Source organism: Parambassis ranga, chromosome 6 (genome assembly GCF_900634625.1).
Source record: "Parambassis ranga chromosome 6, fParRan2.1, whole genome shotgun sequence".
Classification (NCBI taxonomy): Eukaryota; Metazoa; Chordata; class Actinopteri; family Ambassidae; genus Parambassis; species Parambassis ranga.
In genome coordinates this window covers 6,729,026-6,756,929 of record NC_041027.1, presented here as the reverse complement: position 1 = coordinate 6,756,929, position 27,904 = coordinate 6,729,026, and the positions used below count along the sequence as shown (strand labels likewise).

At 39.4% G+C, this 27,904-nt stretch overlaps 1 protein-coding gene across 1 annotated transcript; it reads right to left on the bottom strand.

Moving 5' to 3' along the window:
* Positions 1-38: 38 nt before the first annotated feature.
* On the bottom strand, positions 39-27,784 carry banp (BTG3 associated nuclear protein). The gene is made up of 13 exons (XM_028408578.1): positions 27,487-27,784; positions 26,043-26,121; positions 25,854-25,963; positions 25,576-25,775; positions 25,350-25,439; positions 25,039-25,211; positions 23,759-23,998; positions 21,662-21,820; positions 20,155-20,276; positions 19,197-19,268; positions 17,582-17,626; positions 3,738-3,878; positions 39-1,056 (listed from the first exon to the last, which is right to left on the bottom strand). The coding sequence occupies exons 2-13, from the start codon at positions 26,113-26,115 to the stop codon at positions 940-942; spliced, it is 1,542 nt and encodes a 513-aa protein (XP_028264379.1). The 5' UTR covers positions 26,116-26,121; positions 27,487-27,784; the 3' UTR covers positions 39-939.
* Positions 27,785-27,904: the final 120 nt, after the last annotated feature.

Below are 27,904 nucleotides of genomic sequence, written 5' to 3'. Positions count from 1 at the left end.
AAAATAAAAAGAAAAGAAACAAAAATAAAACACACTTCTATGGCAACCACAAACATTATTTATTCACATGAATGTATCTGTCACAGACACAACTGGGGCAAAAATCCTTAAGGTTTTCCTGGATGTCTACAAGCAACTTGTATTGTCTACCTCTGGCATCATCTCTTCTACCTTCAAAATGAAAGCTCCCCATAATTTTACAATTGGATCAATCAAATAAACAAACAAAGCCATGCAGCTGGAACAACATGAAAACAAGCTGAGCAAAGTAATGGAAGGCGGGGCTTACAGCCAGGTGACATGATATGGTGTAAATCATGGAGAACAAGGGGTATTTAAATTATCTCAAGAGAGTAATTGTCCTCAGCTAAATGTACTTTCATTTCAGTACACCGTGACAAATGATGAGAGAATGAGCACAGTGCTGGTTGTTTGAGGTGGGATGCAGGGATTTTTCTCCCCTTGCAGAAGTTTTAGAGTTAGCCAAGCAGCCCAAGTCTAAATAACTCCACTGTTTTCCAAAGCTGATGTAAACAACCATTTGTACTGATGAAGTGGCAGGGTGATGGTCTGCATAAGCAGCACCTTTCCTGAACAGACAATAATCCCTCTGTGTATTCTGTGGTGGGTCAGGTCCTGCTGGTGATGAAAACACCAGAAGGACCACAGTTGATTTTAAGATATCATGGTCTTTTCTTTGTGAGCATTTCCACATTTGCAACATCTGGTTGGCAGTGAATTAAACAATTTGCAAAGGAAAAAAATGAATAAATGTTTCTTCCTTCTTTTTCTTCAGTAACGTTCAGTATTTGTTAGAACATTTTCTATCCTGATTGCTTGTCAGACTGTATGCATTTGTTGACCTCTGATGTTCCATTGAGCCTTGTCAGACCATGCTGTAGGGCTAGAGTTCTGGTCAGTGGTGAACCAGATGGCCTCTCAGGTGGCCACAGAGGTGACAATCTGGACAACCTCGCCATTGTCTCCATGGATGGCTCCCTGGATGGCCTCTTTCACCTCCATGTCAGCTTGCAAAGCTGGGGCCAGCTCAGCAGCCTGAGACACATGAAAGAGAGGGGAAAGAAGAAGTGATGAATAGGATGACAGTAAAATCGTGCAGGTGAATCATTCACTATTTATGTAGCTGCTTGAGTTCACCATCATAGAACGGTACTGGCCCGGCCTTAGTCTGGTACTGGCACCAAATTGGTAGGAACTGAGTTTAATGGTAAGCAATGAACACTTGGTAATTTTATTAAATATGTGTGAAAGTTGAATGCATCAAGCTGAGTAACATAAAAGTATGTAAGTAAGTAAAAACAACCAAAATGGTTACATAGGGCGTATTATATTAAAAATGCTGCAACACCAAGCTATAGTTTAGCCCGTGCACCACTGTCACTGTGGGAGACAGTCATAGTGAATGGGCCAAATAAAGAAAAAGCAGGAGGATGACAAGAGAGATTAGAGAAGAGATATATCAGAGAAGACAGTTGGTGAAAGGATTTAGAAAAGAAGTGACAGGTGGAGAGAGACTTGACAAGAGATCAGCCATTTGTATTTTAAAGCTCTCTTGACTCTCTCAATGGTCAATGTCAGACAGAGCAAGGTATTGTGCGGGTAAAAAGATGAGAGGTTCATGACTCAGTGCTGGATGATGACCATGAAGAGTGACTCACTGCTTCCTCTAACGCACGCCAAAGGTTCCCTCAAACACACCTGCAGCATTTAATCCTCCATCCAGCCCAGCATGCTGTCACTAGACAGCAGTGTTGGCTGGAGCACAGCTGAACTATAGCAGCACACACAATGCAAAAGTGCAAGCCAGACATGTTGTTAGAAACGGCAGTACAGTGGCCAAGTAAAACTCCTATGAGTTCAATCTGTGTTTTTCACTGACAAATAAAAGACTGGACATGTTAAGTGATGGATAATACATTGGATTGCTTTAATGTATATACACCAGTAACTGTTCTGAATGGGCTTCTGTTTTTTGTGCTCTGTATACCTAACTTTAGGGTCAGGCTGTGACAAAATCTTAGAGAATATCACCATCTTGCAGAAATGCTGCATGAATGCAAAAATATCCCTTTGTATTGTCCACTACTTCTTTGTGTAATGGAAACTATGAAATAAAAAGAGAAAAACACAGAGATAAATAAATACAAAAGCCTAAGTAATCTTTCAATAAGTTGTATAAATGCTACCATATGTCTGGAGACAGATGAGAGCCAGTCTCTTGAAGCAACACATATAACAAAGGAGGAAAAAGAGCAGAACTAACCTTTCTATGAACTCTAAACTTAAAGTCAACAATGTTTACACTTTAGGACATCAAAAACCCAACTAGGACAATACCGTTGTAATGCCGTGTACCAGCCAGGGAAAGCCATGCATCTTTCTATGTCTTCATGCTCTCTTCATGGTGTTTTAACAGGCTTTTGGGGGTGCATTTGATAGCACGATACAATGTTTTGGGAGGAATTTCTCCCATTTTAAATATTGTCTGGGTAACAGATACCTCATTGTGAAGAAAGGTTTCATTCATATGGACAGCTCAACTGAACAGCACACTTATGACTGATCAGACCTGTGTCAACTTTGTCGAGTTTTGCCAAGATCTGTGTACAATCAAAAAATGGCCTGAAGTCCATTCAAACAAATCAGTTGAGTAAACAAACAGTTTGATTGCACACTGATCCTGGAATAAAGTACATGGGGTGGCAATCATTATGTATGCTCATGGATACACAAATAAATCGTATTTCAGGGTCATCAGTTTGTGTGTGATCAGCACCCAAAAAATGCAATCATTATAAGATGCTTTAACTACCTCCACACTCACAGCAGCAAGGAGCCAATTACCTAGACAACTGTGGTCAACAAAAAGATCTTAAGCATGGCTGGTCAGCAACATTTGCTCTCTGTGTGTATTACAGGGAGGTGAAAAATGTTCATATCAGGATAGGACAGCCATAAATCATTTGAAGTTTTCTGTGTACAATATAACAACACAATAAATACTTGACTCACACTATAACTAGAAAATACCCATTTATGCTTGTACTCCAGGGAAAAAAGCAATAAGGACAAAAAGTAATATTCACCATATTTGGGGAAAACAAAAACAGAGAGAACAATGGAAAACTTATGTTTTTTTTATATTACTTGCAGTCAAAATGGCCACTTCAAAGGCCACTGTGCTGTTTGACTGCACACTATTCTGAAACCACATGTGCCTGTTGCGCAACAAGCTCAATCATCAAGGGATTTTAGGCATATCTACTAATTACTGCTCTCCTCCTTGTAACTCCCCATACACTCCACTTTATTATGCTTAATTGCTGTTTGCTCAACACCTGCCATAATGACGGAAAGCTAAGGGTATTTTATTTAAGGAGTATGACAAAAGAGGGAAAGTAGGCTAAATGTACCTGAAAGTAATTTAGCTAAATTGCCAAAATTACTCTCATATTTCTATTTCAACATTATGGTAATTATAAAAGAAATATTACTAGACACATACTGAAGCCAGTCAAACCATTTTAGTACAAAATGAGGCAGGTGTCACCCTGAAACTCTGGCTACTTGTCAGCATTTGCTTTTTAGAAGCAAAAAAGAAACAAACAAACAAAAAAATCACACAGAAAAAGGCATCATAAATTGCTAAAAGTGAAAAAAGTGCGTAAAACACCCTTAAAGTGTTTATGTTTTTTTCTGTATGTGTGTTGTTTTACCTGAACAGCAGCTGTGTGATCTGCAACAGGGGCTAGTTGGACATACTGCACTTGTATGTCGGGCGGGAGGGAGGAACCTTCGACTGCTGTGGCTCCCCCATCAGCTGATGCAACGGCTATCAGCTGTGCTCCACGCAGGACCTGGGGCAGACAAGGAGGAGGAAGAGAGCAGGGTTGTCAGCCATTCATGAGTCAGTTCTCTCACACAAATGAAACAGATCTAAATAAGACGCTGCTAGTAACACGTTGTGTGGTTGAATATCAACCATCTGACAAACTGCAGTGATTTAAAGCAGACTCAACTGGAAAGAGTCACAGAATAAAACAAGCATCTGAATACCTCATCAATGTTTTATCTTATTGTTATATTCTTTACAGCTATCACTGATGGGATGCATGACACACAGCAGGAAACTCAGTGGTACAAGAAGAATCATGCAGTGGTATCTAAATGGCATAAATATCTCATCTGCACTATTCTCATTCCTCCACATCCCACCCTTTGTTTGAGTGGAACTTTATGATTCATTTAATTAGGGCCGTTTTTCCTGAATACCTATGAACAACATGATATGCTATTATTATTCGGGTTAATTTCAATTTATGTCATACGTAGGATACGAGGATCGTTATCTCTCACAGTGTTGAAAGTTAGTCAGGCAACATTAGAGCTCTGTGGTTTTAACACGCTAATTACAGTGCAGCTGCGCAGCTGGAGTGTTGCTGAGGGCATTCCTATAGATACTCTGTAAACACAAATACGGAGAGTTTCATGTGCATGTATACACTTGCACAAGGTCTTATGTACCACACGAGCATGCACGCACAAATTCTCTGGGATTAGGGGAGCACTGCTGTTAATTTGGATAACATAACTCCCATGTGACAACAGACATACAAATTAAAGTACAATCATCCTGTCAACACAAACACACATAAAGATGAATGGAGGGAAATGTTCACTCTATGCTTGTGCATGTTCGTTTTAATCAGACAGAGGTCAGTGACCACACTACCGCCCTCCAGTGAGGCCAAGGACTTTCAACAATGGGTTTCTAAGAGAGGGGGGGGATTCGGTTTTGAAGTGAGCCACTCCTACATGAGCTGACAGCGTTGTCTCATTTATATACTTTACAAAATTCCTGTTCTTGGACTAAACACATTTCTTTTCTAGTGTCTGCCAAGGTTTATGTGTGTGTTTTTGTGTGAGGTCTCAGTCACCAATTCAATCTTGTTCCAGCTGCTCTTGGTGTTGAGACTGGCTAGGGGATGTTTAACAGACAGTAAAAATTTGGGGTTTTTAATGTGCAAGCCTGCAGAAAAACCCAACCTCAGAAACCCAGATGATATTCGTTGCCCCCTAACCCTTCCAATCCAAGAGTCCCACACTACCTCTCAAACCTCCAGTCCGACTATCACTTTGAAGTTCTGTGTTGGTGATGCACGCGCACCCCCCCCCCCCCCAGAAAGCCACTTTGCCAGTTTCACCACAAAGTCTGATGGCTCATCACCATTGTGTGCCATCCCCAGACAGCTCCATGGAGGCTTTTAGTGTCAGAAGTCTGAGTCATCCTACCAGACATCCAAGACATTACAAGAACAGACATGGATAAAGGCTGACTTGAGTTAGTCTGTAACATACTATAACACAAAAAAATGCTTGCCCTGGATCAAATGAATCACAGCATTTGATGACCCACACAACATTCCTGATCATTTAGAACATTAGCAGGGAGGGTTGGTCTAAACAATAATCAGACAATTGACAGAACAGTTCAACATGTTGAGAAACACACTTAGTCAGTGTCTTGCCAAGAGTATATCAATACCACTCTTATTACTGTTCATAAGAATTTAGGTAGGAACAGCTGGAGAGAGACAGCCAAGTTTTCATTGTTTATGCAAAGTTTATTTGGTAGTAATGCATAATTACATTAAAGCAATTATGCATTTTCCAGAATGTCAAACTATTGCTTTAAGCCAGTCATACTACCCTTGGAGACTAAATCAATATGATCAGTACTCAACCTAACTGTTCACTCAGAACACAAAAACACTGAACACACAAACAGCTGCCTGAGTTTTTTTGTGGTGGACATCCACAGAGATGCATCCTTATCTGCACTTTGTCACAGTTGTATTAGGAATTAAATGTGGCTTCTGCCAAGTACTTGTCTGTCTGCAGTTCTATATGTGCCTATGTTTAAAACGAGCATGACATGTCAGTACTATTCAAATGCTGCATCTAAGTGTACAATTACTGGGGTTTAAGGGATGCTATGGTTGACATTTGAGATTGTAAACACTTGTCTCACTCAATTAGTGTCTCAACCTCCATTTGAGAGCAGTTTGCATTCTCAGCTGTGAGGAGCAGCACACAGAGGCTCACAAAAGCATTTACAGAGTTGGAACGGTGTGTGAGATCTCTGCAGCGATTACACAGGAACTTCTCGGGTCCACATCCTGTCCCACGGCTTTCTTTGTCAGAACTGCACCTCCAGTTTTTGGAGGAAAGCGAAATGTATGCTCAAGAGATGTTAAAGACGCTTGTTGAGATAAATAAATTTCATTCTTGTTATTATTTTTTTTTTGCTCAAATATTGATTTGTTGTCTGTAATTATTTTTAAGTTGGAAGTTCATACAAAACACTATCAGGCACTATTGAGCAATGCTACGGGTAATTATGCTAATCATCTCTTATTCAGCAAACAGGACATAATCATCATTATGGAGGCTGTCAATGATGCAAAACAAAAATAATTAGAAAAATTGTATCAAGAAGGTTAAAATTATCCTGCTTATGGATTATGTTCAGCCAAAATTCATAGTTTTCTTTCTTTTCTTATTATTCTTATTTAGTGTGTTTATAGTTGTAATTTTTACCACACAGTTTGCACCCCAGGAACACCTACAGTTAGTAACAATGAAGTACAGGAAATAAAAAAAAATCTGATTTTATCTGATTCTTACAAACATGTAGAACAATATGAGAATTGTTTGACTGAGATTTGTGTAGCACATAGGTCTCCTGTCACTGGAGAACTTTTTATTGCTGCCTAACACAATTGATTTTCAACTAAGATCTGGAATAACTCTTAAAATGTCGAGCAATATATACGATTTGATGTTGTGGGCTTAATTTGTCAAATGTGTGGGTCATCAGTGACTCTTAAGTGCACAAGTTACTGTTGACCTCAAGGGTTGGGAAATTGGGAACCTTAAATAATCAGTGCTGGCTGGCTGGCTGGTTGACCACCCCCGTGCTGGCCAAGTGCAGAGCATAATTGAAGGGCTATAATACTGCACAATCAAGAGCTTCTTAAATTATCTGCAGGCTTTGTTTGCTGCTATGGCCTTGAGGAAAAAGGGAAAGAAAAAAATAAATCTTTGTCTGATGCTGTAATGCTTTCAGTAATGGATACAGGACACTAAAGAAATATGGCAATGGGATAAGAAAGACCCAAAAACGAACAACTTAATGCCAAAAACATTCACAATACTAAGACAAAAAGAAAAACAACCACTGGAAAAACAAGCCTGTTACCGTTTTTTTTACCCTGACAAGAAATAAAACACAACCTCTGAACCTTCATCTATATACCTATTCACAGTTTCACTCAGAAAAGCTGGCATCAATTCCCAGGCTTACAGGATGTCTCAGTTAAACTCAGCTGTGACTTGAACGATGCAATGAGTCACCCTCTTAGTGTGCATTAGCAGCCCTTAAAAGATTTTGCTTCCCTTGGTAAAAGTATACAGCAATCCACAATAGCACCAGACCCTCAATTTATGAGAAACAAAAATCCCTTTGCACTCTGTCTGTATTGTAAGAAAAAAAGACCCACACCAATCTGTTTTATATCATTCTCAGATGAATACAGCCTCTTCTTTCAGATCTGAAAAAAACAACTAAACCAAAACAGGGAAATGAGAAAAGAAACATTTGGACTTTGGAGTGCCTGGAACTTCCTCTCAGCTTAACAGCCGTCAACAACATCTGCGACTGCCAACCGTGGACAGATGTCCAAGCAGAAACACTAGCTTCGGGTGGGTAGGTGGGGTTGCAAAGGAGAATTATGGAGACTAAGGCCTGGCTGCGAATTGGCTATAAAGATGCTCGTAGACACAGCAGTGCTCTGAGTGCTTGTTTGGTGTGCACTTGGAAAATGAACATGCTGGCCTAAATACGTCTCACTACAGTCATTAACTCTCTTAGTTACATATGCCTTTTATTTTACCTCTGAGTCTGAGGGCTATTTTGATTTCAGCTGGGCCTCTGCTCATAATATGACTGAAAATACTGACTTGTGATGCAAATCGAAAAACAATCTCAGAAGCAGGAAGAGAAGCCAGAAAATCATGTTCTGTTCCACTATAATGTGTTAATTGTTTCACCTATTTACAAATAGACATGTTCCAGATTTATTATTATTTATTATTATGAATATGATGATGATGATTATTATTATTATACATTACCAATGTGAACAAATCACCGATTGTTATAAGTGACCTTTTGACGTGACAAGCTTTCAACCTCCACCCACACCATGACACTGTTTGTACACCAGAGTTCAACACCTGCATCGAATCAAACCCTCCCTTGCATCCTTTGCGGTGCAACTCCCACCAGCAGACTAGGAGCGAGAATAAGCTTCAGGCAGGGCTCAAAGAGGTTTTTATGACAAAACCAGCTTGACTCGATTTCTGATCCAGAGCAGCAAATCAAAAGGTTACTGATGACAAAAATAACAGCTGCAATTAAGAATCAAGCCCCTTAAAAACAAAAAGGAAGAAAATTCCACTCAAGCACAGATCCAAACTTGGCCTGGCTAATTGACAAAGGCATTTTTACAATGTCAGTAAATTTGGGGATTTAAGATGACTTTATCGTGTTTCCAATCATCCTGTTTAATTCAATGGAGCCAAAAGAGATGATATACACAGGTTGTAAAACTCAACTAACAAAATATCACACTGCACTAAAATGCCCATCATAACAAGTTATTTATTATAGTACTGAGTCAGAATTTGCAATTGAAAACTGTTGAAGGCCAAGACCTTTTCTTAAATCAAGTCATTTTCCTGACTAAATTGAAGTGATACATCTTATTGTTGTTTTCAGTTCTGGCATTCCTCTTTAAAGACTCATAAACAAACAAAAATGCATCAGAAACATGTCCAAATGACCCGTATCTGACATTAAAGCAGCACACTCAAACTTCTCGTGAAGAAAACTTTCTTGCACTCACCACATTTAACAAACAGCTGCCAAGAGTCCAACAGTTCTGGTTTAAATCTAAGATTCGCTGTGAAAGACATCTGTCATCTTACATCAACATGGAGCTCACTGGAGTCTGTAAGTCATTGTGGCATCACATCCAGCAATCACTTTTACTGCTGCCTGTACATATTCCAGCAAATGTAAAAGGAAGTTTCAGTGAACTTCCATGAATTTGTCTTTATCATTATTTTTTTTCTGGAACAGGTGATTGTTGTCACTGATTACACATGCAAAGAGCAATTCAAAAGATGTATTTGATTTTTGTTTAGGTCGTGCTTTTTCATATTATATTCTGAACTAGATCTTTACGTGACAAAGCTTGTACTTGAACCTGGTTATAATCAGACCAAAACTATGTACGCTCATTGAAACTGATGATGGAACACTGCTTGCCTGGGTCTGGTGAGGACTGCAGCACCAGGCCTGTGAGTCACACTGAAATGCGTCAAACACATCTGGTCCCTCTTATTCACACAACCAACAACCCTGACTATGCCCACAAAGACACTGTCCTCTGCACTACCCTGAGATGCTGACTTACAAACATACACATACACCCACAAACAGACATTAAGAACTAAAGATTCCCCAAACTGTGGCCCTTTATCTCCAGGCCATCATGCAAGGACAAAAAGCAGAACCCTACTGCTTTGAAACATAATCCACTGTGAGGCCTCTAAATCCTTGAATGCTTACGTACATCCCACTTATACTAAACATTGGTCATAAAACATCTTGTTTGTATCTTTTCGTCTCATTCTCCCCTAACACTGTGAATCACAACAATCTGAACAACCCCTTACACATTAAAAACAGCATTCTTAAGCAGAGAGCGAAGGAGGACAACTGAATATATTAGGTCACAAGCCAGCAGCTTGTTAAATTCCAACACACATCACACCCTGAATCTGTGGGGTTTATCCTACATGTTGTTCAAACATCAAGCTAATGCAAAAGGCTGTTGTCCTACAAACACAAAAGAGCATCAACACTTGTAACACAACAGAAGTTCAGCAGGGTTGAGGACAAACACGATTCATCCATTTCTTCTTCAACTTGATTACCTCACTGCATTCTCTTTCCAGAACTTGCTTTATTTTCTTGGCTCACTCATATGCTGTTCTTAATCAACACATGTACCAATGTTAGCCCCAACACACACACACAGTCACTTTAACACAATATTTGTTAGACAGTTCCTGGTTCTTTGTTTACAGGTCCTGGCAGAAACCGTAAACACAGAAACACAAGGCTGAGAGACCGGTGCCGAGTTGGACTCTGTTCTGTGACCCAGTTCCCACACTGACCATGAACAATGTCACTTGGGATGGTGCAACAGATGCACTGAAACATGTGCTGACAAGAAACGATGGCTGAGGTTCAACTAGAGGGAGGAAATGAGATGAGGTGGGTGGGGGGCAGGGGCAGTGTTCAGAGTCTTGACAAACATCTAAAGCCCCTGATGGGCGGCAATCAGGTCAATCATCAATAAATGACCCGAGCAGATGACAGGATCAGTAAATTTAGTATAACTTTATTGCTATCTCGAGAGCAGCTGGATTATTGACAGTCACAGCATTAGTTTAAAGCTAAAGATACGCAGCATTCAGAAAGAATTCAGACATCTTTTTCACTCCAGTACATACCATATGTCCCAAGTAGCTGGACCATGTCTATTCATAAGGCAAAATTTGTTAAGAATAAATTTTCTTGTGATATACCTATTTTGGAAAGGTTAATCAAATTCATTTTTTCCCTTAAATCCACCTTTGGCAAACTGATATGATGGACGTAGTTTACTTTACTTAGAGACCACACGGCATGTCAAGCCATAAAGCCCAAACTCTCCAAAGACGTCTGCAATAAAATTATGGCAAGGTACGGATTAAGGCAAGTATAAAACCATTTTTTTAGTTTGATTGTTCCCAGAACCACAATAGTCTCAGTAACTGTGAAATAGAAGAAGTCTGCAATCACCAGGACTGTTCCAAGGATTGGCCAACAAACCAAAGTTTCAAAGAGATGCAACTGCAAGAGAGCTTTCCAAGTCCTCTACAGTGGTGGCAGGACTCAAAGCACTATAGCTGGCAAGCAACATGTTTTGCTCTTTACCTGGAGGTTTATAGTATGGCGGTGGTGGCAACATGTTATATGGGTGCTTCAGATAGTGTTATTTTGTCAACAAAAACTTTAATATTCTGTAGCGAGAACGTACATTTAAGAAGCACTGACTCATTGTGAAATAACGATCCAACCACCTTCCCTGCCTTGGCTGTTTAAAAAAATGCCTCGACTGCTGTACTTTTTATCTAATTTATCACCACTTTTGATTCACTCTCCACATATGTAAACACACTTGGGCTTGTTCACAGCTGCGCACCCACTCACACACTGCCTGAACTACACATTAGAGCTACACACATCCCGCAACTCTGTAATAGGATATATAAATAAAAAACTTGTGAGGAATATGATTATATAATGCACCATATCTAACAGGCCTTAGACATCCCTTTTTTAATTATAAAAGAGTAATATGGTACATTCTTAGTTTAAAAAAACTATACATACACTCAACAAAAATATAAACGCAACACTTTTGTTTTTGCTCCCATGTTTCATGAGATGGACTTGAAGATCTAAACTTCATTCCAGATACACAATATTACCATTCCTCTCAAACAGTGTTCACAAATCTGTCTAAATGTGTGATAGTGAGCACTTCTGCTTTGCTGAGATAATCCATCCCACCTCACAGGTGTGCCACATCAAGATGCTGATCTGACATCATGATTACTGCACAGGTGTACCTCAAACTGCCCACAATAAAAGGCCACCCTGAAATGTGCATTTTGTTTCTGCTTTATTGGCGGTCTGGGGACTCAGAACCAGTCAGTATCTGGTGTGACCACCATTTGCCTCATGCAGTGCAACACATCTTCTTCGCATAGAGTTTATCAGATTGTCTATTGTGGCCTGTGGAATGTTGGTCCACTCCTCTTCAATGGCTGTGCGAAGTTGCTGGATATTAGTGGGAACTGGTGCACGCTGTCGTATACGCCGGTCAAGCACATCCCAAACATGTTCAATGGGTGACATGTCCGGTGAGTATGCTGGCCATGCAAGAACTGGGACATTTTCAGCTTCCAAGAATTGTGTACAGATCCTTGCAACATGGGGCCGTGCATTATCTTGCTGAAACATGAGGTGATGTTCATGGATGTATGGCACAACAATGGGCCTCAGGATCTCATCACGGTATCTCTGTGCATTCAAAATGCCATCAATAAAATGCACCTGTGTTCTTCGTCCATAACAGATGCCTGCCCATACCATGACCCCACCACCACCATGGGCCACTCGATCCACAACATTGACATCAGCAAAGCGCTCACCCACACGACGCCACACACGCTGTCTGCCATCTGCCCTGAACAATGTAAACCGAGATTCATCCGTGAAGAGAACACCTCTCCAACGTGCTAGACGCCATCGAATGTGAGCATTTGCCCACTCAAGTCTGTTACGGCAACGATCTGGAGTCAGGTTAAGACCCCGATGAGGACGACGAGCATGCAGTTGAGCTTCCCTGAGACGGTTTCTGACAGTTTGTGCAGAAATTGTTTGGTTATGCAAACCAATTGTTTCAGCAGCTGTCTGAGTGGCTGGTCTCAGACGATCTCGGAGGTGAACCTGCTGGATGTGGAGGTCCTGGGCTGGTGTGGTTACTCGTGGTCTGCGGTTGTGAGGCCGGTTGGATGTACTGCCATATTCTCTGAAACGCCTTTGGAGACGGCTTATGGTGGAGAAATGAACATTCAATGCACGAGCAACAGATCTGGTTGACATTCCTGCTGTCAGCATGCCAATTGCACGCTCCCTCAATGCTTGTGGCATCTGTGACATTTTGCTGTGAGACAAAACTGCACATTTCAGGGTGGCCTTTTATTGTGGGCAGTTTGAGGTACACCTGTGCACTAATCATGATGTCAGATCAGCATCTTGATGTGGCACACCTGTGAGGTGGGATGGATTATCTCAGCAAAGCAGAAGTGCTCACTATCACACATTTAGACAGATTTGTGAACAATGTTTGAGAGGAATGGTAATATTGTGTATCTGGAATGAAGTTTAGATCTTCAAGTCCATCTCATGAAACATGGGAGCAAAAACAAAAGTGTTGCGTTTATATTTTTGTTGAGTGTAGTTATAGGTATGCTTACAATGGGGTGTTTACTACTATGACAAATAATTTTGCAAAATCTAGTATAACGAAGTGCCAAATAGTATAACGAAGTGCCAAATTGCTTAACACGACTAAAGTGAGACTAAAACTGATTTCCACTCACTAAATTTGAACTGAAACAAAACAAAACTGATGTGATTTTAACTAAATCCAGTCTTTGGTGAGTGACTAAGACTAAAATGAAATGAAAAATAATTGTTAAAATGCAAAATGCAAAACTTTTTTAAACAATCAGCCTAAACAATGTTGGACAAGTACTGAATTAAGGATTTGACTGTTATTGTAAATGTCAGATTTTAGTTTTTTTTGTTATTACTTTTGTTAACAAAAAAAATAAAAAAAACTTTACTGGCAAATGCACCAGAATGTTTGTTCATTGAGATGGAGCCTGACTAATGCCTGTTTCCACTGTATTTACAAAAGCAAGGTGACAGCAAAGGCTGGTAAAAGAAAAAGGGGTCATTTGAGGCCATTTTGATCACATTTCTGCCCAAATCTGGTAATGCTCCAATAGAGGGCACAATTCACTTTTATGTTTTTTTATGTGACACCTGGTATGATGAATTTGCATCACAGTGTTGTTGTCTGGTTCACAACTCAGCTGGTGTCAGTTTTTAATCATCGATTGGACAAAACATGCCTTCCAGACGGTCTTGCCTTTACTTTCCCTTCCCCATATTTTTTTTGTCCCCTCCTCCTCCTCATCAGTCTCTTCTTTCATCTTTCAATCCTCCATTTGGTCTGCATCAGTGCAGAGTAAGATCACAGCACAGAGAGAAGGCCACAAGATAAGAGGCTATGACAGACAGGGAGTGTAGTAAAAGACTAGTTTTTTTATAGTTTCATGGGTCTGCCTTCTCTTCCGTCTGCATGAAAGGGTTTTTATAGGTCGGCAGGGAACTTCAGATCCCTTTGGACCAATTTTTGCTGAGATTTTAAGTTGGCAGGGTAGCAGTAAGTTCAGGCTTTGGCACAGACTTTGATGGAAGCAAATACACAGCAAACAAGTGCTGCGGACTGAATCTGTACATGAGCTGTTACAGAGACAATGTCACCCTGAAACATTCAACTTTTTAACATAGATTGTTTTCTAAACTACAGAGACCTCCCTTTCTTAAGTAAATCCAACTTTCAGAGGTATGATGTACTCATAGTTAAAAAGATTGAGCTGGCACCTAAATAAGTAATTCCCGGCAACTGTCCCTGGTGTAGATAGGATAAAATATCAGAGGGAATTACTAAATTGCTTTTATCCCGAAGCCTATAAATCCAGATTCATTTTTTCAACTACTAACTGTGATGCTTCAATTTAACATTTTGTGATTGATGCTTAAGTATTCCGATTTTGGCCAGATAAAACTCACAAAACATGTGCATGTTGTGTGGATTTTACTACTGATCTCATAGGGACAAATGCTGCAGACACAAAATAAGCTAAGGTGAAGACAACCAGAGAGAAACACAGCACAAATTAAGAGACCCTGAAGGAGCTATGTAGTACAAAAACATCTGTTTGGAGCTGTTAAAACCCTGAGAATGTGTCAACTTTTTTATTTAGGTCTAAAGGATCTAAATGCAGTCAAGATTTGACCTGAGTGTAAACATATGACAGTGAATGTAACCTGGAGCGATTGGTTGTGGCAGTCGGCCATTACAAGACAGGTGTAACCACAACTACACAACACAGGAAAAATGAAATGCGGAGGAGGAAACAGCCCCAGAGAAAGAAGAGGAAGAAAGACAGCTTTGTGTGATGAATTGCATAGGCTCGGTTACACTAACATAGCCTATCCTGCCAGATTACAAAAACAGTGACATCATACTGGACATAGTCTGTTTGATGTAGGCTGTTCTGTAAACAGACAAATTAGATATTTAAGAAAGCACATCAGAATCAAGCCTGAGTTTGTCTGTCTACAGTTCTACAAATTCGACTCCAAGATACACTACAGCAATCATGATAACGCCATAGTATGTCATGTGTGTGCAACCAAATCTGCTTAAAGTGATTTATCTCCTCAAAAATGTGCTAACACTTCTGTTGTACTTGCCTGGGATCTGTTTCCTTTGAGTGTCTGAATGATCATTCTGGGTCTTATCAGATTTAAGCTGACCTAATATTTCCCGAGTGTGTGAGAGAATACACAAATGAAAAGATGCTGGTATTGTTATGTACCACTGCGTGTGTGTGAACAACTTGACCTGTAACATGAGGTTTAATGAATAAGGCACTCTCTGTGTTTGCTTTGGCGCTGCAGTCATCATTTTACAGACCCAATCATAGATTGGTAAGAAGAAAGAGGAAATAAGGGAGCATTTTATTGGGCTAGGCTCTAAGACACTGCCAGGGGAATTAAGGCTTTAGTGCCTTAAGTTTTTACATCCTGGGACTCTTTGGTGTCTATTTACAAACAGAGAACTGCACACATCACAAACTGCAACCTGTGAGTTTGTCAATGCATGGCACGCAGAGCATCTGAACCACACAGAGAAGATGAAAATCTGCTAGAACATTCAGCGTACTTGGTGAACTGATATGAATAACTGCTGGAAATGTGTGTTACAATGCAAAATCTAAACCAAACTCTGGGTAAAGTTGTTCCAAGACCCTAGAGAGAAAGACAGAGGAATGCTGCTGTCAGCCTCAGCAAAGCAGGTCATCTGAGGACACAAGCATGAGTGTGTGAGAGAAAAAGAGTCTGAGGATATGTGGTGACTGCCTCAATCAATTGAAAACACACAGAGAGCTTAACAGCCAATAAAACAATACAAACAACAAAAAAACCTTCATATAAAGCAGATGCATTCACACAACAGAAGCGTGTGCATACACATATAGCCAATAGCATCTTGAACCTATGAGGGAAATGGATTATTGAGATTTTAATCGGACTATAAAATGAAGAACTAAGCAGCTGAAAGCACATGGTTCCAGTTGGTGGGTGGCTTGTAATTCCTTTTCCGCCACAGATTTTGACATATTATACAGAAGGAGTGATAATTATCTTCTTTTCTTTTTTATTTGAAGAGCAATGTTGGAGGTCTAACATTACTTCTCAGCTACCACATTAGAAAACATTATTTTTATTCTGACTAAGTAAAAGGATTGTTACTTGCATTGCATTCTTAAGCCTCTTAAGTCTTCTTCACTGGCATAATAAAAAAACAGCTTCTGAATTATGAACAGGTTATGTGTAACTGAGCCAGCAATATACACCTCGGTGTATGAAAATAAGGCTGTAGACTATTTTTAACTGTTTTCACCATAAATCAGGGACTAAGTAGTAATATGGTCTTACAGTGCTTTCAAACACAGGAGACTGTTTGTTCAGACTTTCTCTACAATGTACTGCTGACACATTGAAATATGAAGGTCTGAGTAATAATTTTACAACTCTGGATGTTATCACGTTTGGCTTTGTTTGTAATGGCTGTCAGAACAGTAAAGTTATGCTCCTGCTTATATTACAAAGAGGATGTGCTTGAACATATCTGATTGGCTATCACCATGCTTATATGCTGTGAATTGGCATTGTGTTAAAGCAAAAGTTAAGCCAGCTGTCTGGGTCAGTGTGAAGCAGCCATAAGGCAATCATAGTCTGTTTATAAAGCCTCGTCTCCCTTAAGTTTCCTGAAGAGCAGTTTAGAAGCTCAGTGTGTTGATGACAGCCGTCACTATCTTGGCAGTGCCTGACTAGACGTCACATGCCCACTTCGCCCAACTCCTGCCTAATGCACAAATGGACAAAAAGGTGGAACCTGAGTGGAGCTGAGGCAGAAAAGTGATGCCATGGCAAGCAACCTGATTTTGTAAGAAAAGAAATAACTTCCTTTTCTTAAGCCTAGCTTCTAGACAAACATGATGAAATCGTAATTGTGAAATTATGGTTGTCTGCAGGCACACATATGTGACCTGCAACGGTCATACACAAGCCAGCTCTGCTTTGATCACTGGATAACAGAGGAGAGAAGAGAGAAACAGGAGGAACCTCAGTCCAAAGACAGAAATGCAGAAGGGACAAACAAAGACACAGACACAAGTAGGAAGTAAAAAAAAAAACATCAGTGTGTCCGCAGTTGTGTGTGTGTGTGTGTCTGTAATGCTAGGATTGTATGTTTCTAATTAGTATTACTGATGAGTGAGGTTAAAAAAAGAAAAAACAAAACAGGCACATTTGACAGCATCTGTTAAATAAGACCAACTTCTTTTTTAAATGAATAACATACCGTACATGTACTAAATACATGTGAAAGTACGAAATGATGTCAGTATCAGTTTTATCATTCACAGCAGAGATTCCATCTACGCTTACCTGCCCATCCTGACCAACGTGCACCTGATGAATCTGGAGGTTTCCCTGAAATGAGAGGAATGGGAATTGACATGTAAGTCAAAACAATCTGATGTCATTTTAAAGTAGCAAATCATCCGCCATAATAAAACATAGCCTTATTCACCTAGATCTGCATGATAGACCTAAGACAGTACTTAACCGATCTCTTACAACCAAGTGCAGCATTACTGTGTCAACATCTATTACATGTCATATTGTTGTGTCAATTTAACATTTCTGGCTATGAAAAAAAATGTACATTAAAATAGAAACCATTTTTACAGGTATAAGCTTATCACAGTCTTATCAAAATGTGATCTATGGACAGTCACAGTGACATAAAGAGATAATAAACAATGATATTATACAAGCCATATTCATCCAGACTCCAGGCTCAGCTGTTTTTCCTCTTGCTAATTGTATTTTATGTATATATGAAATACTGTCTGAGCTGCCATATGGCCAGAGAGCAGTGTAATCTCTCAAACAGCTCATTTCCTTTTCAAGCATGCTAAAACCAATGTCTTTGATGAAAGGAGCCCGTTCCTAATGAAAACATATTATGTGAGTGGCAGTTGGGAGAAGTGGGATTTTGTTGCTAAGCTTTGAACTCAAAAAAACAAACAATATCATGGAATAGGAAGGAGAGAATAAAAAAACTGGGCTCAGCCACAAAGAGCAGGAAAAGCTTTAGAGCTTTCCTGCCTTCAATTTACTCCGTCTCTCACTCAGTTGTGCATTTCTCCCTTGAAGCATCCTTTAGCACAAGAACCCAACAGGAAATGAGAAAAACACTTAGGGTAAGGTGTCAGTTGTTTTTTGCACAAATGTCAAGTCATGGCATGCATGCGTAACATGTAGAATGTACAGTATGTAAATACATGTATATGTGTGTATACAGACTGGCGCCTTGAAATAAATCTCTCTCCCACATCCTTGAAAAATCATTAACAATGATGTCAATGCGGAAATTCCTCTTTAGCCATTAGCGTGGTTTGGAGTGAGATTTTGATTTCAACTGGCAGGCAAAAAATGTCTGGCAGGGGATGGGAGACACCTGGGCATTATGAGGAAACAAAAGTCATAACCTTGTGCATAGGCCATATGATAGGCCATAAGATTCAAGAATTGCAAACAGAAACATACAGGCTTGGTTTAAAAGGGACATAAATGTTACTGATTCATATCAAACCTTTTTGACAGACAAAAAATAGTTTACTGGTAACTATTTAAAATTATATTGCCTTTTTGTAGAGACTTAGGGAATAGCTCAGTTCATTTAATTGTTAACTAACAGAATATGTATCTTTTTCTCACACAAATATTATGGATAATTTCAAACGGCCTATCAAACACTGCAATCATCTAAAACTCAACCGAACTTTTCATACTAATGTGGACAAACTTCATTTTCTTCCCAGTTCTCAAGCATGATTTAACTCTAAGAGTTATGTCCTGTTTAGATAGTGTTTCAGCCCTTCCCCTTGCTGCTCCCTGCAGACAGGGAAGGTCATCAGGCCAATATGTGGGCACCCTGAAGGGCCATTTCTCTTTCCCATTACTTTTACTTTTAAGCACACACATGCACACTTGCCTCACTGTCCTGTGTGATCTGCACCTCCTCTCCTTGTGGCACCTGGGCAATGTGCAACTGTCCCTGTGGGATCTAAAACACATGGAAGGAGAAGACTACAATCACAAAAATATCATAAAAGAAATTGAAAAAAAGTCAAAACTTTGCACACATATTTATTATAGTTTGGATTTCTCTGAATATTATGTTAAGCTCTAATAAAGTAATAGTGATACAGGATTCTGGCAATTTGTATGGTGCTTCAGCAGTACATTTAGGCTCAAATTTTTAATACTTGGGTAGGTGGAAGGGTGTGTGTTATAAGTGCACAGGGAACTCCTGACAGCTATTGTCTCAGTTCTCTTTGTGCCTGTACAGCCTATTTTTTACGCTTTTCCCATTCATTTATCATCAGCACTGCCTAACCCATGTATCATGTGGCAACCCACAAAAATATTCAACATTGTTATTATTTTACATGTAGTTCTTTGTTCACATATTACATCTGTGTTATTGCCTGTGTTATAATTACTTATTTTAGTTAGTCTTGACTTTACAAGCAGACACATGCACTTGTAACATTGATAATATAAAATCTATTTTACTTTCCTCATAAAGGACCTCTGACTTTAGTGCACAGGGAAATAAGAAATCCGGTCACTTCCTCTTTATCAGCCCCACCCATAATGCTGTAGCTGACTGTGACCTCTGACCATAGCATCTGTACATAGTGATCCTATACAGAGTTTGTCCAAAATGCAGAACTGTATCTATCTGTGAAGAGTACACTACACTACTACTCACAGTGGTGATAGGGGAAAAAACACAAAAGACCTATGAGTAAAATATATATATATATATATATATATATATATATATATATAAAATATAAAATATAAAAATAAATATTGTGAGAAGGTGTCTTTGGATTTTATAAATGTGCCTAATAGATTTAGAAAAAGACTGGTAGCCTACTCACCACCTGAACTTGACCATCCTCACCAATACGATGGAACTGGACCTGCTGGTTGGCCAGTGTGTAGTGCAGCGTCTGCTGGGTGGCAGTCTCAATGTGGGCTGTTTCTTCTGTCATACCATCCTCTGGGAAAGATAAACAATATCAGCAATATCCAGTTCAACTGTTTAGTGCACATAAGAAATAAAAAGGAAGTCACATATTGATATAATTATCGTATACAAGGGTCATTGCAGTGTCTTGGGTTTCCCAGACCATCTGCTGAATGATGTTATGTTCCTACTTTAAAATGCCTTCTCTAGATTGCCTTCTGTACACACTTATGGTCTAGCATCCAAGCACAAAGTCCATAACAGGCCATACAATAAACAATAATCACACCTGTTTTTGTACAACATGAAAATGTATATATACTTTTTTGATCCGAAAAGGGAAATTGTTAAAATAGCAATAAATATTGCAGTAAAATGAGGAGAAGGGAAGGTTACATTTAATTATTATTACAAATTATTTTACTTTAGCCCTAATACAAATAATAAGTGTGATCTACACATGCTGGTTCTTTAATCTTTCCTGTGCCATCATGTAATTTGACTGAGGACAGAATGGCTGATTCAGAATAGCTGTAACTCTGGGGGTGTGTGTGGCCTGTCAGGCAGGGCCTGGATATTTGGATTTCCCCTGCAGTCTTACTTCTCCCTGATTGGAGGTGAGAGGTGATGGCTCCCAGGGAGGGAAGGACAGCAGGCATTGTGTGCAGATTACAACCATCTGCTGCAATACACTCTGTGCCTGCATCTGGGTTCAACTGATGACTTAAGACCTGTTTGAGTTTACTGCCTGTGAATGCATTTGAAGACTATTTTCATACAATGACGCTCCAGGAAAGCGTTAAAGAAAAAAAGAGGCTTCATTTAGCTTAGCAATTTAGTTCAGATTCTGATTCTCTATAAGGAAGAAGTCTGGGGAAATTGTGCAATTGGAGAACTTACTGATCATAGCCAAAAAGGTATTTGCCGACGAGGCTTTCTCCAAGTTTAGAAAAAAAAAACACACTACTCTCATACTGGTCCAGCACCAGCTCCAAGTTGTACAAATCAGCTTTTTTGCCAACAGCACAAGATTAATGACTTTTATAGCTATAAATCAACAAATGTCACATTGTACACCACCACAACCAATAAAACCAGAAAACCAGTCGTGTTCTGAGAGGCTTGTAAGCAAAAGTAAAAACTTTTTGTTTCTTGAGGGAGATCTGTGGTTGAAATTCAGAACTATGTATTTGTTTGTATCCAAAACAACAGAAGAAATGTTCATCATCTAATAAAGACTTGTGAGTAAGGAGTGGAGGTGGGTAAGCATAACCCTTCACTGTGATTGAGATAAAAGCTAATTTGCACATACTATTTGCAGTAGTAGTAATAGTAGTAGACATATAAATATGTTCTTATGGGCATTCTGACCATACATACATATAGTTGCACAGTACAATGATAGTGAGTGTATTTACCTGTGACTTTACTGCGAGGTGTGCGTTTGGAGAAGCTCTTGACAGCCAAACTCTGGCCGCGCTGCTTTCGTCTCCAAGCAGTGCGACACTTTGAGTCAATGCTCTGTTTTATCCGGTACCAGTCTGATTCCGTGATGCCAAATTTGTGGAACAAGTGGCCTGTGTTGACACAGACAAGTCAAAGGTCATGCCATTTGATATAAATTATTATATAGAGTTAGTTTTGCCTTATACCTCTAAGTTGACTTTTCTTTATTGAGGGGAAAATACTACTACTTCACAACAATACTCGAAAGATGCAAGAATTAGAATAGAATTAGAACCAAACATTTAAAGTAGATCGAAAAATGTAATCAGTTGTCCTAAGATAAGAACAGGTATTGTTACAATTCAGGACAACTTGATGAAAAGTTTTGATCCACTTCAAATGTTGACTACTGCATGTACTTCTCCTCCACACATTTTTGACAAGTTAACACAAGCCTGTGACAGTCCCACTCCTCAGTGGAGATATGTGCAGGTGAGACTGGATGCAGCTGTATTTAGTGACTGTCTACCCCAGAGTTAAAAAGGGTTTAAAGAAGGTGAGCCACTTGACAGCTTATTTCTATGTAAGTTAACAACACAGCTACAACCTGAGGATGGAAAATGAGAAAGGGGGGGGGGATTGAGGGATATCTGTGGATAGTATGATGACAACATACGGCAGCGGGCAGCCCTTTCACACCTGATAAGTCCTACACAGACAGGCAAGGCAGGTGCATTTATTCTTTTCTGCTTTTCTTTTTTTTAACACTGGCAGAGTGAGTCACCCAAAAGTCACCTGGCCCTGCTCCAGACTCTGCATACCTCTATGTCAGACCACATCTGCATGACACTACACACACACACACTGCATAGAGGAAATATAGGTAACCAAGTAAACATTTGTGTTTATAATAAGAAGGGCCACACTGGAGGGCAAAGGGAAAAGTCGTGATGTGTGTGTTGCAGAGGTATCATTTTAATAAAACCATGGATTTTCTCATAATCCTTCCCCGGGCAGTTATTCACAGCATCAATCACAATGAAAGTGCAACACAGGGAAACAGACAGCTACAAAGAAAAAGTATGATGCATGACTTCTCTTTCACCACAGCACAGCTGGCCAATCATGGCAAGAAGTGGGTGTAAATGTTGAAATGATAAACACAAACACTTATCTAGTGTTGAAAGGGTACAGGAGGTGGGGGATTTGCAAGATGCAGTGTGGAGAGAGCATTATTTTTGTTTTATGCCCATGGAAGCACTTACAAAAACTTCCTGCAGAGGGGACACACTGAACACGTTAGAAATTGTTTGTGTATCACAGCCCTTCTTTAAACATGGCAAAATGAAACATAGGTATAATGTATATATGTACGTATATGTTGCTGTACGCCTTTCATAAATATCCATCTGTCTACCATTGAAACCCTCACTCTGCTTAATCAGGAATCAAAGAGTGTATTCAATTTAGAGTGACTACATTAAGATCTTTCTACCAGACATGTGCTTGTCATTTAGAATCTGGTATGTACTAAAATGTGTTGCACATTAATGCGTGTGTGCAATGATGAATGCATGTTGTTGTAACTCGCCCTGGGAATACAGACTGCAGTCTATTTCTGTGTTTTATTCAGTGCTGTTTTGTAATGGAACAAGGATGAAATGTGGGAAGGTCTCACAGAGTTCATTTATTTTCTGTAAGAGAGTTTAGGCTTTTAACTCCATCACGGCAAAATGTATTAACCTAATTTTAATCTAATTTAAAGGCAAAAATCCTGTAACGATCATGAGATAAACAGTGGATACTAGATACTGCAACACATTTACTGTGAGGTATTTTCCAAAATAAGTTAACCACAACTTGCAAAGAACTTTTGTGACAGCTTCTGATTTTTTTCTGAACCTCTGAGGCATAAAATGTCTGCCAGGCAGATGGCATTAAAAAGTGTACTCATATGTGAAATCACTTGTCATGTAATGGTGATGACAACAAGAATTATCTCCATATTGTCAAAAAAGAAGTGATGCAAAGATTTGACAGCAGTAGGCAGTTATGGTTTCAGGACTCACAGCGAATGCCATAGATCATGAGTGGGTCCAGCTGCTTCTTCCCGTGTTTCCCCTGTCCAGAGAGATTTGACACGGCCTGGACCTCCCTGTGGAAGAGGTAGTCCAGCAGTGTCAGTGCCATTTTCTCTGCTGTGCGGCAGTTTGTGCTGATGTGAAGCATGTCAGCTGAAGACACTGGACAGCGAACTCGCATCTCTGGGTTGTTCTCATCTCCCAACCACGTTCCCTCTGGATAGTCTTCTAAAGAAACAGAGAAGGAACATTTTTTTTAAAACAGTCTAATTCTCTTTTGCATTAGGTTTTACTTTATTACTTTTCTGTGTAAAAAAGCAAACTGTATCCATTCTATAAGGGTATTACTGCCCAAGCAGACAAATACTACGCAAATTTGGAAATAATTTGTGTAGCACAACAGCACACCCATGTGGTAGTAAATAAGAAGTGACAAATGTCTGGGCAAAACAAATGTATACAAACCAGAATATGCTGTTTAGCCATTCACTCATACAGCATATGTTAGCTGTTAAGTTCACCACATAAACAATGAGTAAGACACATGGCACCCTCTGGCAAATGCTGACTAACACAACAAGAACCCAGAGCTGCAAATAAATGAAAAATAGTTGGCCTTTGAAGTTAATCAAGATCTTACCATCCACTAAAAATACCCAACAAACAATCACAATAAATTTAATACCAATGAGGAAAACATTTAGGTTTGCACGGTTAAAAACTTACTATTCTTTTTTGGGCATAGCCACTACCACTTACTGAAGCTACTGAAAACATGAATGAACCCTCAGAGCATGTATCAATTCAGTCTGAAGGAGAACCACAGAGACACCAGCAAGACACATCAGCAGTGTTTGCTTTCCAGTCCATATGAAGATCAGCTGAAAGAGCCACATTCAATAAGCAGTTCAATTATTAGCAGGCCTAATCAAAATGTTTTTTTTAGAGAGTTGACACAGATGGCCTTGCTGCACATTGTAATTCATGTGCATTGGTGTTTTACTTTGATGACCCAATTGGGGTGGGAAAGTCACAAAAAGAGTTGGAAATAAATATATAAACATAGCAAAGGAAGTCTTGCTGTTGTGAAGTAAAACAGTTTTGTCTTATAGCAGAAATTAAGCACAGAAGCCTGTAATTATACTTTATGCCCAAACAGGTTCTAAAACCAAGTTACAGCTGTAGCTTTCCTAGACAGACTGAAAGGCAATAAAAGGAATAACATACAAATGTACTTCTCAGTCTATAAGACCAACATGGAGTCATACCTTCTGAATTCAGCGTGATGAGTGTGACATTTTGGCCATTTTGTGCATTGCTAGACTGGACACCATTGGAAACAGAGTCACTGGCCTCTGAGCCACTATCCTGCTCCTCCTGACTCTCCTCTGGTCCTGGCACCTTGACCAGGATTGTGTTTTGTCGCCTCTTGGCCACTGTGCTGCAAAGTGAAGAAATTGTATTTAATGCATGAACACGCCTGTTCTGTAATACAGTTACATGCTTGCCTGGAATGAAGAAACTAAGTAAGCTATATTTTAATTACATTGCTATTATACTGTGAAAATGAACCACTCACTTGTTTAGCAGGTTCTCCAGTGGACTGTCTTCCTGGCTTGAGCTCTTTGGATGTTCACTGCTCACTATCACATTTGTTTGTGGAACGACACTGAGAAAAATCCAAACACACAGGTGACTAGGTACAGTCAGAATGAAAACGTTAATTAATTCAGTCTAAAAGAACTACATTCACGCTGGCGTTTTCTTCTATTTGATTGGCTGGTGAAGAAACATTTAGAGCTTACCATCGCACTTTGTTCCAAGTTTGAGTTGCCCCCTGAGGTGATCCTGCAACCATGGGAATTTGGATAGGACTCCTGGCACAGGGTACCATGCTGTCTAGCTTTCGTCCAAGGGCTTTGCAGGTAGCATCCAGAGATTGCAGCTTTAACTCGATTCCCTCCAGTCGCTGGCTGACAGATCCAGTGAAGGAAATCAACAGGTTCTGAAAACAGAAAAAAATGATCTTTTTTAGTTTTTAGTTAATTATATGTATTAATTTTATATAGGACCGAGTTTGTACCTTGATAAAAGATATGTCTTGATTGCTGTTATTATTCTCCTGGCTATTGCTCAATTTTCTTTTTTTCTTTTGAGGCCTTTCTTCATCTTCTTCGTGATTGTCCAGCATATCTGACATACAACAGACTTCTTGTTAGACTTCGAGCATTATTGGATGTGTTATGCTCATAATTCTGCACAAGAATCTTACCTGTTCGGTCCTCCTGGTTAAAATCCTCCACTGTTATTTGGACAATTTCGTCCAACTCTTGTTCAGCCATCATTCACAACTGAGATAGATAAATAGATAATCATATATGATTTACTCACTGTTCACTGAATACATGGAAAAATGTACATATTTGATAACAATCTTTAAAAAACAATGGGAATTTTTGACCTTCCATGTTTGTTCTTTGTAAAGTGAACAAATAATTTCTATGTTTAATCAGGGCTACTATTGCTTTAATTTTACTCAGTAACCACAAAGCACTAGTTTGACAGTGACAGAAGCATGCACACTGCATTCACTGTACAGACCTGACTGCTTCTTTTACTCAAGACCCTCACAGTTAAACCTTCCTTCACAGATATCATAACCACCATCTCACTTGATTACATATGACCGGATTTAACCGTCAATTTCTGTCAACTCCATATACAATGAATATTATATGTATACCAAGTATTGATAAACATCTATATTGTATGTCATGCAGAACTGCACTGGTTGCACTATGTCAATGTAATGCTTATGTTTGCATCTGTATGGTTGTGGATTCATTATATTTTCCTTGTGCATATACGTAGTCAAAATAGTATTAGATACGAGATATGAGAAAAGAATGATATCCAGAAACATAATGTGTCAGCCTTCTCCTGATGAATTCCTTTCATTTATGGAAAAACAGTATACCCACTGGAAAGCAGATTAGTTTAAACAATTTAACAAATGTCACTTTTACGCAGGACAGCTGCCCTTGAATGTAAAAATTTAAGTATTTGATAGCAATAGCTACTGCTAGCTTTAATAAGAGAAAACCTATATGGAAAAGGACAATGATTGTGTGAACATTTTCAGATTGCTATGTAGCCAATATAACCGTAAATACATCACAAAGCTTTAATAGAGTCTCAGTGCAATTAGTAAAGTCACATCACTATCTTGTCTAGCACGTACAATTTGGTTCCACGGTTTACTTAGTGGCTAGTTAACTGGGCGGGGGTCTGCTAGCATTGTTAGCATGGACAAATAAACGAGGAAAATTACAGCGATGATGATTTTCCTAGCTGTGTTTTATACAATGTTATTGCATACGTACGAGTAACCACTAATACTGCTGTGTTTGAGCAGAACCTTTGTTTTGCAAAAGATAACTAGCCTAATCAGTAGCACATAGCTAATAGCTAATGTTAGCTGGCGCTTCAAAATCGGATTTGTAAGCTTGCGCGCTAATGTTTAAGCTAAAGCAGTGTAAATATGCTATTTAAGCTAGCGTGGCGGTTAGCATGATAGTAGTCGGGCCTGAAGGCCGCTAACATCTATCGGAGAATCCTGAATAGTAAAGAAACTGCAAATTAAATGTTATTTTGATTCGGCTCCTTCCCCTTCCTCGCACAAAACACAAGTACCGTGTAACATTGGGGTATATTACCGTGTGAATGATGAATTCTCGTGTTGTTTGTAGAGATTCCGATAATGGCGTCGTTCCTCGCGAGAGATGAGCCCTTGCCTTAGTGTGTTCCTCACTCATGTGGGGACACAGGCTCAGTGTGTCTGTAGCTACTACTGACCAATGCACAAAACTACCCAGATACGACGTTACTACTACTACTGCAGCAACATTTAGTTCATTCTAACAGGAGTCAAACATTATTATTTTGTCAAAGTTTTTATATACAGGAAAAATATAACTCGTATGGCGGGTACTCTGTATTTGAATTCTGCAGCGAAATCCTCATATATACCAAACATAAGTAAACTTTACCCTGGCTGTTGTCACAAGATGTGAGTTTATAATTGTCATATTTTGGATTTCCTGTTATTGAATGACTAATAATAATTAGGTAATG